Here is an 11494-nt window from a genome sequence, read left to right on the forward strand (position 1 = left end):
TTTTTTTCAATGTGTAGATTAACTTTGAATAAACTTGCTTCTTTTTATTTACGCGATATTAATATCACGTAAATAACATATTTAGTTTTTATAATTCGGTTTTGGTTCTGATCCGTGGCTTTACTAGGTCCTTTAGTATTCGCTCCATAGCTGCTGGATTGTCCACTGGAACCTGCGTAATTAATTACACATTATTATATATTATAGATACATATATGATATGGGGTCATTTTTCAATATAAAATACATAAAAATAACCATAAATTGACTATAATTATAACTAGAAAATTATTTGTATAAAAAAAAAAACAATCTCTTCACGTCTGAAAGAGGAAATTATCTTCTTAAAAAGATATACCTATATAGTCTATGCGTCTATATAACTTGGTTAAAAAGATAATATTATTTAAATATAATTTTATATATTTGATTAATCATGTTATTTTTATTAAAGTGATGATAAAATAATTTGCTCTAATTAAGAATAAAAGAAATATGTTTAAGTATTATAAAATTTAATTCTTTTATATATTATTATTATCATGCACGGGTGCGCGTTTCATTATATGTGTAAAATTGTTTTATTTGATAAAGTACAATATGTTTGTATATTTTACTTAAGTGTATTTGTATATGTACGTATTTTTAAATATAATTGTGTAATTGCATAAGATATATGTATTTTCCGATCAACAATTTCATGAAGAATAATGTATGTGTCAATAAAGATATAATTGAAGCAGTTAAAAATAAAATATTTTATACCAAAGTAAAATTAGATCTACTATAAAATAATTTATATACTTTCATAATATTTATTTTAATTTTTAAAATAATTTTTTATTAAAGATTCTTAATTAGTTATAAAATGATATTCTTTTTTTCCACGAGCTCTTTTGCATTAATTTTTTTCGAATTCCCATTAGATACTTTAATTATATTATCTTATTGATACGTATTATGCTCTGACAATTTTTTTATTGGAAAATATATCTATATAATTATTATAATACGTACACATCTTTCCACAAAAATATTTACGTAAAATATATAATTATATGTATATTGAATAAAGCAATTTTAATATTAAAACATGATAATGAAAGTAAGTACGTGAAAGTGATGATAGATTGGTTAAAGTAGCGATAACCATACATCAGTTGTATAAAATTTATATTATCGTCTGTTGTATTTGTATTAAATTTTTCTGATGTATAGCATGCTAACATTTGTGAATAATAGCTCTTTGCATTACAATAGTCAGCGAATGGTGACAAACTTGTTATCATTCACACGACGACATTCGAGCGAGAAGGCCTGTTTCGTGCGTTGCATTATATTCATTAAGAAATTCCTTATCCTGTTATTCAAATTAGCGACAAGAAACAATTCATAAGATTGTAATTAGAACGCTTTTTCGAAGAAAGTATTTCTGCTTGATTCATTTATTTCGCGATTTCGAAGCCGAAACACGATAGAGGATGACGATGATATATTATTCCGATATTTATAAGTCAGTACTTACATACTTGTTTCTTAATGCTTAAACTCGAATACATCTTGCATCTACAAACTTTTTATCGAATTTAATTATATACAATTGCAAGCAATTATCGATAAATCATCGGAGCAAACGATACAAACAAGCATGATATATACATACGTCGATAAAGATTAATTAGTATTTCGTGGAATTTAAGTGACGAAAGTATATCGCGCGAGTAAAAAGAGAAAGTATATAATATTTTTTTCGATCGTATCATTTTCAAAAGACGTTTAATTTATTAACTTTGCTCGACTCGTTTAATATCGCGTAAAATCAGAACGAGAAAAAATTTTCGACTCTAGAACATAAAGCACACACGTTTCGATTTAGAATTTTACTTACTACAAATTAATTTTGAGGCTTGCTCGCGACAATATTATAACACTGGAAAAAATTTTGTTACGTTAACAAAAATTCTGTTCGAAAATAGACGAAACAGAATTACTGGTTGAATCGACCAGAATTCCTTTTAATGCAACAAGCATCTTGTTTGCACAACAAATCAGTTGCGTGTTGCATTAAAAAGAATTCTGGTCGCTTGAACCAGTAATTATGTCTCGTCGATTTTTGAACAGAATTTATGTTAATACAACAAAATTATTTTTGCAGTGAATAAATACGGAAGTTGAATGGAAAAAGAGAAAGTGATTCGTACGTATACATATACATACCATATGTCCAGCCCTGTAGACCCAATACATTGCGAAATTATCTGTAGCTTTGACATAACCCTCGACGACACCTTTAACGACGAGCGGTTTCCTAGTCGAATATTTCCAAGTGTCAGCTCCTTTCCATTTTAGCTTTTGGACCCATAAATAGGTACCTAAAATATAATAAAATAATAGCTAATTATGCGAGAAGAAAAAACAATAATATATGTGATAATTTTTTTTTTAACTTATTGTCAGTGAATTATGTTAGTAAGATCATTAGCATGGGATATACAGATTCATTATTGGCAATGTAATAAGATGATAATTCTACATAAAGAAAAAAATTGTAAAAGTTGAATAACATTTTCTCTTACAAGATTTTGTTTTCCGCCAAATTTCGAAAAAATCGCGAAAAATTTTTAATATACAATATATACAAATGTGTGTACGTTATCATAATATAAAGAAAACATTTAGGAATATATTCTCTAAATTTCTTGGAATAGAATTTCACTCCAAAAGAGTAGAATCTCATCCCAAAAGAGTGGAATCTCACTCTTTTGAAACTGAGATTTCACTCTTTTGAAGTGAAATTTCAAGAAATTTAGAGAGTATATGTTTTCTTGGCTATTTGAGATATATCTATACTTGATATTATTTTGGACTTTAATGGAAATATTTCAATATATTGGTATTATTTATATTCAAAGTTACAATTTTTTAATTTATGTTAACGTTAAGAGAAACAAGTGAACTTACCTGGTGCGTCAACAATTAAGTCCAAGAGTCCATTATATACGTATATCTTCAAGTCAGTCTTAAGCAATAGTTGTACTGAAACATAAAAAATATATTAGCATTTATAGAGTTAATTTATTTTTATAATTTTAAAGTATAAAAAATATTTATAAATCATAGTTATTATACAAGAAATAAAACATCTTGACATCTCGCGAAAGATTCAGTTTTAGAGTAAAGCATCTGAATGTATGTGTTGTGACAAATTATTTACGAATCATTTCTTTCTTGTTTTATCAATTTATAAAATTTATAAAAATTGATTTAACAGTGCTTTTCGGAAGTTTACAAATTTTAGTTTTTATGTCCGTTTTACTTGAAAGCAATGACAATACATTATTAAGCCAACTAATTTTTTTGTAATACATATTAATAATACACATATCTGGCATATTTGAATAATACCTATATGAGTAACAGGCTTCATAAAATCTTCTGTTAAGTGATACATAACGCTGCTAGATTGATGCCCATGACTGACTTTAAGGCCGAGCGCTTCTTTTACTAGTTTATTCATTATCTCATCAAGTGAATAATGAGAATAAAGCCTGACATGACGTTTAGCAAGAAATGTATATATATCTGCAAATGCTTAAAAAGCCACGTATTAAATATCATTTTACTAATTGTAATCTAATATTGTTATATTATTCATGATTTTATACCTTCATCAGTGAATACTTTCGTCATGAATGTCTTGTTTTCTGGCGTTAACTGATTGACTAAAAATTGTTTTTTTTCTAAAATATTGTAGAAATCAATGTTGTAAGTTACTTTTTCAATTATTCTTTCAGTTATAGCACAATATTGAGTTGCCTCTTTCCAGCGACCATCTTCAACTTTTTTTTCTGTCATTTTTGCCATCTCGTCAATTTGTTGAAAATTACGCGTATCAATTATACCCTACGAAAAAAATCAAGAATTTTATAACAATGCATAAATAATGGAGAATGAATTTTACATAAAACTAATGAGATCTAACGAAAAGAAGGAAAAATAACAGAGAATCTTAATAAATAATTTTATTATCAGGGAATGTGTGAGTTTTTCTTTCTCTTTTGTGATATCATTACTTATAGATGATTTTTATAATCTACTATAAAATTGGTTTTTTAACAATAAATTTCGTGTAGATGCTATAAAGGCGATGAATAATTAAATAAATAATACCATGTTGAGTAGAAAGAGTCCCCACGATTTTACAGAATCGGTAGGAGAAATCCAAGCATCTCCAAGTGCAACGCCTTGTAGATTACTTTCAATATTGCCAGCTTTTTGAGCCTAAGGAACACAAGTTTTTGCGTTGACACATGAAAAATTTTTATTTAGTTGTCTATTTGTCGAATACTATTATTAGTGACAATTACTTACATTATTTACAAATATTACGACTGACAGAAAAAGAGAGAGAGAGAAGGAGAGTTAATATTTTTTGATTATCTTAAATATCTCTATTGGTTTTTATAATATAAAGATGCATCTCAAAGGAGAAAATGTTTGCTTTAAATACACACATGTACATATATATTATATTTAAATTTTATATAGATGATATAATTTTTTTTTACTTTACTCTCATTCTCTCCTTTATTTTCGAGATTTTAAAATCATCGATATTTTTTTTAATGAAATCGTATAATCGGTATATTTATTAATATGTTTAATTAGCAAGTTTGTGTTTCTTACGTGATACCAGAAAAACGCAAATTCTACGCCCATCTTATATAATTGATACTAATTTTTTATTTACTATACTTATTTTAATTAGCATGTTTGTTTCTTACTCGATACCAGACAAGCGCAAATTCCGCGCCCATTTTTCCGCCATATGATTCAGTGGTGATATATATCGGGACAGGCTTAAATTTCGGTAATTTTTACAAGATCGTATGCGATGTCAGTATTTGTACTCGCGAATGCATTTTCACTAGTAACATAACTAAAGCCAGTGCCAACAGGATTATCGATGAAGAGTACATTGTAGTTTTTGACCTATAATATAAATATATATATTTCTCAAATATAAATATATATATTAGGAATTATCAAATATAAATATATATATATATTAGGAATTATCAACAAACTTATTTTAATAAATGTTATAGTCAATATAGATTTCAAAAAGCCACAGTTTTCTCTATTTTATTATTCTGTTTATATTATTAATTTTTGAAAATCTTTTTGTTCTACACTTTTTCTATTATATTGACTATATCGCACTATTTTTTATATTTTAATAATAGAGTCTCAATTATTATAGTAATTTATAATTAAATTATATACACACGGCAATAAATATAAATTACATGTGATTCCGACAGAATGATAATTTAGCTTTCGTATATCACGCATTAATTACCCAAGTGTAATTCCTTGGATTTAATTTCACATCATAAGGTCCTAGTTCCATAAAATTTCCATACGCGGTCGAAGATCCACCTGGTCCACCTTGTAACCAAATAATTAGTGGTTTGTCGTAATATGATTTAACATCTGCTGTAGTATAATAAAGCCACCAAAACATATGAGCATTGAGACGCACTTTAACATAGCCCCATTCTTGTTCTTCAGGACCGAATCCTTTTCTCCCTTTATTGATTAAAAAAAATGTAATTTTAATCATCTTGAATAAATTAAAAAATTGTGGGTAACAATTATATGTATAACTGATATCGGAAATTGCTTATGTCAAAAATAGAGGTGACTTTCGTAATTGTGATGATATAATAGATAACTTGTTTATTTTGTGTGATGCATACAAAAATCATTTTATTGTATTTAATGTTTGGAAGAAATATTTCAAATCTTTTAAATTTCTGTTAAATTATTTTACAATTTATTTTAACACAGTGCGAATTTCTTATAAATTCTTTTTCTTTGTATCATGCATTTTTTTACTTCTTGTTGCAATTCTTGTATCATTTCTTTTGTATCATGTATCGAATGACAAGCGTATATATAAAATTATGATTTATTATAAATAAATGGTACAAGATTGATATAAGAATTATGCTAGATAAATGTAAAATGAGCATTCGACTTTTGGTTTATTTCATTCTGATTATCTTTTTCTAATAATTTGATTTATATATTATCTAACACGATAATGAATGATAAGATCTATCACATTGATGTTGAATTTGTATTGTATCTTACCAATACTGCCGGAAACAAAATACAGTATAATGAAAATGCAAATGAGCCGCTTCATTGCTTTTTCGCCTTCCTGCCACGAATTCTTTCAGAAACTAATCGTTCGGATTAATGCTATACACATGAAGCTTATAAATATGCCCTTTATATTGTCTTCTTGTGTTTATCAGTTGAGAAAAATCGAAAAATTGTAGATCATCCTGTTTGATTAACTATTGCGGAGATTTGCGGAGACGTTATTAAAAATAAAGCACAAACCATCCATATAATTTAAGATCCTTTATTTAGATTAAATAATTTTCTTAATCAGTTTGATATACATGCTATATCGAATATGACTTATTTATTTTTATCAACAATTTTCTTAATGTAATATATAATAACTTATTTATATAAATTATATATGATTAACCATTTGTTTGAAGCAAATAAATCTGGTTTTAAAAAGGGTTTTTATATCAAGTAAGTATTTTTTCAGGGCAAATTAATATTATTAGTTTCAAACAAATGGTGTTAATGGCACTATTGGGATAGATATTTATTTGAAATCAATAGCTTTTTTCAGAGTTTGGATCTTTATATCTTTTAATACTTTTAAATATCTTCGGACACTTTAAAAATTAAAGATGATAGATGAGAGTAATATAAGAAAATGGATATAATAATTTTTTAGTAATTTAAGCGCGACGTTATTTAAATAATGCAAATTTAGTTTCTATATTTACTAATTTAAAGCTAAATTTTGCTTTAGTTCTTATTTAGGCTTGTCAAATCCTGTAGTATTGTCTCCATTGCTACTGGATTGTCTCTTGGAACCTACGTAATATTACATAATAAAATACATTAGAAACATAAATGATATTTAAATCTATAAATGCTCTATATAATGTTTCACTATCAAATATGTAAAAAATAATGATAGATTGATTATAGTTAGATAGAAAGTTATCTAAATAAAAAAGCTACAGTTTACGAAAATCTAAAGAATGATTGAAAATATATTATTTTAACGTAATTTGATCGATTAAACTTTCTATTCTTATATGCATAAGCGTGCGACGATAAACTGCTAAATTTGTATTTATTAAATATGAATTAATTTTACTTATTAATTATAAATTAATCTTCAGGGTCGCTCGCGATACAACAGATACGGAAGTTGAATAAAAAGAGAAAAAATGATTCTTATATACTTACCATATGCCCGGCTCTGTTGATCCAATACATTGCAAAGTTTTGTGTAGTTTTGACATAGCCCTCGACGATATGATCTTTAATAACGAGAGGTTGCCTGATTGAGATATAATTCCAAGTATCAGCGTCTTTCCATTTCAGTTTTTCAACCCAAAGGAGGGTGCCTAAAATATAAAGTAACCACGAATTATAGAACAGTAAAAAAATAATATGTGTAAAAATTCATATATTGAATAATGTTAGCAAGTGTTATATACATAATAATTCTTTATTGATGATGCAATTGGAAAGATATTGTACATAAAATTACAAACTGAAAAAGGACAAGAGAATAACACGATTTTAAAAAATTCGAGAAATTAATATCTTCGTAAACTTGAATAATTTATAATAAATGCTTGTTGAAAAGTAAGTTGACAAAATATGAAAGAATTCAAGAATTTTTATTAACTTACTTGCCTATTTAAGATATATCATCTATTTTTAATATTATTTTGGATTTTAATAGAAATATTTTACTTTAAATTTCAATATATATTTACATTTGTTTATTATCCATTTTTTATTTGTGTAAACGCTATTAGCATTATTCATTATATATTATATAATATAGGAGGAAAACAAATTAACTTACCCGGAGTGTCGACAATTAAGTCCAATTGCCCATTGTATACGAATACGTTCAAGTTGGTCTCATTAAGCAATAATTCCACTGAAACAAAATATATTTGCATGTAGTGAATTTCGAGGTTTTAATATAAGATATATAAATCGTAGTTATTATATGAGAAATGATATATTTTGACATTTCGCGAAAAATTCAGTTTCAGAGCAAAATGTGTCGCGACATTAACTTTACGCACATACGTAAGCTATCCCCTCTTGTCTTATAAATTTATATATAATTTATTTATAACTTATGAAAATTGATTTTCCAGAAGCTCACAAGTTCTGGCTTTTATACCGCTTTAACTTGAAAGCATAATGAAAATGCATTGCATTAAGCACACTACTCTTTTTGTTTTAATAATACTAATATTTGACATGTTGAATCGATACCTATATTAGTAACAGGCTTCATGAAATCTTCTGATAACTTGTCGAAAACTTTGTCAGATTGGTTGCCATGATAGGTTGTAAGATTGAGCGCTTTTCTTACTGGACCGTTCATTAAATCATCAAGTGATTGAGTTTTACGTTGAACAAAATGTCGATATATACCTTCTGCAATTTGTCGAAAAAACAATATATACGTGATAATAATTATTACATTTATTACTATCTATTACATATATTATCTAACATGATTGTGTACCTCCATCAAGGGACAATACGGTTTGTGGCGAGAAATGATGGCGCAAATATTGTTTTCTTTCCAGAATATTGTAGAAATCAACGTTATAAGTTGTTTGCAAAACGATATTTTGAGTATGAGCCCAATACGTAGTTGCCAGTCTCCACTTATCAGTTTCAACTTTATCTTTTGTCATTTTTGCGGCATCATCAATTAGTTCAAAACCTTGTGTATCGACCATACCCTGTGAAAAGTATCCAAGAATTTTATAACAATATATAAATAATGAAGAATTTTGTAAAAGAAAAATGACAGAAATCCGGTAAAATTTGTTATCGCGGCGTGTTTTAGTTTTTCGGTAATAATCGATAAAAAATAATATAATTGTTTTTATATAATATCGTCTAAAATTGCACTTTACAATAGATTTTGCACAGATCCCACAAAGACGAATAATTAAATATATTACCGTGCTAAGTAAATATGGCGCCCATGTCATTACAGAATCGATAGGAGAAATCCAAGCATCTCCAAGTGCAACGCCTAGTAGATTACTTTCAATATTGCCAGCTTTTTGAGCCTAAAGAACACAAATTTTACACATGAAAAATGTTTATTTAGTAAATCCTTGTGATTGATCATTTTAAATATCTGTTGATTTTTTAATACATATGTATTAAAAAATCAATACATGAAAAAAAAAATATATATATATAAATGCATCTCAGAAAGAAATTATTTATTTTAAATATATTAACATCTTATATAATTGATACAAATTTTTTATTTACTATACTTATTTTAATTAGCATGTTTGTTTCTTACTCGATACCAGACAAGCGCAAACTCCGCGCCCATTTTGCCGCCATATGATTCAGTAGTGATATACGTCGGGACAGGCTTAAATTTCGGTAATTTATCGTAAAATCCTCGCATACATTCTACAAGATCACTCGCGATCTGAGCATTTGTTTTCACGAATCCGTCTGTACCAGTAACATAACTAAAGCCACTGCCAACGGGATTATCAATGAAAAGCACATTGTAATTTTTGACCTATTGACACAAAAGAAACTATATTAAAGACTATTTACAAGCTTATTTCAATAGAGTTATAATCAATTATAGATTTGAAAGAACCGCAATTTATTTTATCGAGTTATTCTTCGTTTTTGTTATTAATTTTTCTAAGAAAATTGTTATCCTTCCCTTTTTTTAATTAGATTTACAATATCGGATCACTTTAACTTTAATAAATAGGTTTCTCAATTATTAATAATTTAAAAGTTATATATACACACGACTATAAATGCAGATTATACGTGATACAAAATGATACCCTATGTTTTTGTATTTCACGCGTAATTAATTACCCAAGTGTAATTCCTTGGATTTAAATCCACATCAAGAGGTCCTAGTTCCTCGAAATTTCCATACGCGGTCGAAGATGCACCTGGTCCACCTTGTAACCAGATAATTAGTGGTTTGTCGTAATATGATTTAACGTCTGCCGTAGTAAAGTAAAGCCACCAGAACATCTTTGCAAAGGGACGTACTTCAACATAGCCCCATTCTTGTTCTCCAGGACCGAATCCTTTTCTCCCTTGGTGGATTAAAAAATTTTATTTTTAATAATTTTTTTTTTTAATAAATTAAAAAGTTTTGGATAATAATTATACGTATAATTGGTATCGGAAATTAATCAAAATTATGTCAAAGATAGAGGTGATTTTCGTTATTATATGTTAATATAGATAATTTGTTTACACTGTGTATATACAAAAGTCATTTCATCATATTTTATTAATGTTTACAAAATACTTTATAAAATACTTTAGTCGTTTTTTTTTTTAATTTCCATTAAATTACTTTACATAATTTATTTTAACACAGTAATATCACTCTCATTTTTTAAAGTATCTTAAATTAAAAAATTATAATAAAAAGAAATATATATGTAAGATGTTTTAAAGATAGAAATTTATCTAATTTAATGGAAGACATCTTATATAATTCGCGCACATTATTTCAAATATAATTGTGACATTTTTACACATATTTTTTCTTATCTGTCATCTAGTTAAAATTAATTGTATACGATAATGAATGATAAATCTGTCTCGCCGATGCTGAATTTTATCTTACCAATACTGTCAGGAACAAAGCACAATATAGCGAAAATGCAAACAAAACGCTTCATTGCTTTCTCGCGTCTTTCTGCTACGAAATCTTTCAGAAACTAATTGTTCGAATTACAGTGCTATGCGTAGAAGGGCTTTATAAAATATCTTTTACTATCTTCTTATGGTGACACGGCGAGATATTTTGAAAACTAATCATTGAAATAACATTGCTACACAAAACAAATATTTATTCTTTTTATTAACCGTGCTCTTTTATTTTATATACTCGTCGACATTTATGTTTAATTATTATTATTTAATGTCACGTTAAATCTCGTCTACATGTTTGCTTTTTATATATTATAAATTGTTAATATAATAATTTATTATTTTTATTTTTATAAGATTAAAAAATTTATCATGCAGGATTTAAATAATTTTATCTTACCGATACTTTTAGAAACTAAACACAATATAGCGAAAATGTAAATAAGTAATCCTTTCATTGTCCTTTCGCGTTTCTGCGGCGAAATCTTTCGAAAACTAATCGTGAGTTTATATTAACGTATGATTTTATGTTCTTTTATCTGCATCTTTTTTTTATCTAGATGGCAAATATAGATTAGATATACACATAGTCATCCATCATATAATCATATCAGTTAAATAAGATTGATATATATATATATACATATATATATATATATATATATATATTTATTTATTT

The 11494-nt window shown here is 26.8% G+C and overlaps 1 protein-coding gene, 1 long non-coding RNA gene and 1 pseudogene across 4 annotated transcripts in view; 1 reads left to right on the forward strand and 2 right to left on the reverse strand.

The window, feature by feature from the left end:
- Window positions 1–11494, forward strand: part of LOC146724728 (uncharacterized) — a 69027-nt gene that overhangs the window by 16177 nt on the left and 41356 nt on the right. The gene's annotated exons all lie outside the window — the stretch shown is intronic.
- On the reverse strand, window positions 19–6214 carry LOC114935354 (retinoid-inducible serine carboxypeptidase-like; annotated as a pseudogene). The gene is made up of 9 exons (XR_014926547.1): window positions 6160–6214; window positions 5363–5592; window positions 4785–4992; window positions 4171–4281; window positions 3666–3903; window positions 3406–3591; window positions 2962–3036; window positions 2218–2372; window positions 19–172 (listed from the first exon to the last, which is right to left on the reverse strand). The product of XR_014926547.1 is annotated as a retinoid-inducible serine carboxypeptidase-like (transcript).
- Window positions 6423–11329, reverse strand: LOC114935362 (retinoid-inducible serine carboxypeptidase-like). Of its 2 annotated transcripts, none has more exons than XM_029308188.2 (9): window positions 11216–11329; window positions 10018–10247; window positions 9470–9700; window positions 9114–9224; window positions 8666–8888; window positions 8410–8574; window positions 7985–8062; window positions 7354–7514; window positions 6423–6972 (listed from the first exon to the last, which is right to left on the reverse strand). In XM_029308188.2, the coding sequence occupies exons 1-9, from the start codon at window positions 11271–11273 to the stop codon at window positions 6904–6906; spliced, it is 1326 nt and encodes a 441-aa protein (XP_029164021.2). In that variant the 5' UTR covers window positions 11274–11329; the 3' UTR covers window positions 6423–6903. The 2 variants fall into 2 exon arrangements, with proteins under 2 accessions (XP_029164021.2, XP_029164022.2); XM_029308189.2 differs by lacking the exon at window positions 11216–11329 and adding an exon at window positions 10790–11094.

The sequence above is a fragment of the Nylanderia fulva genome, unplaced genomic scaffold, assembly GCF_048542155.1.
Source record: "Nylanderia fulva isolate GAGA-0341 unplaced genomic scaffold, ASM4854215v1 Scaffold12, whole genome shotgun sequence".
Classification (NCBI taxonomy): Eukaryota; Metazoa; Arthropoda; class Insecta; order Hymenoptera; family Formicidae; genus Nylanderia; species Nylanderia fulva.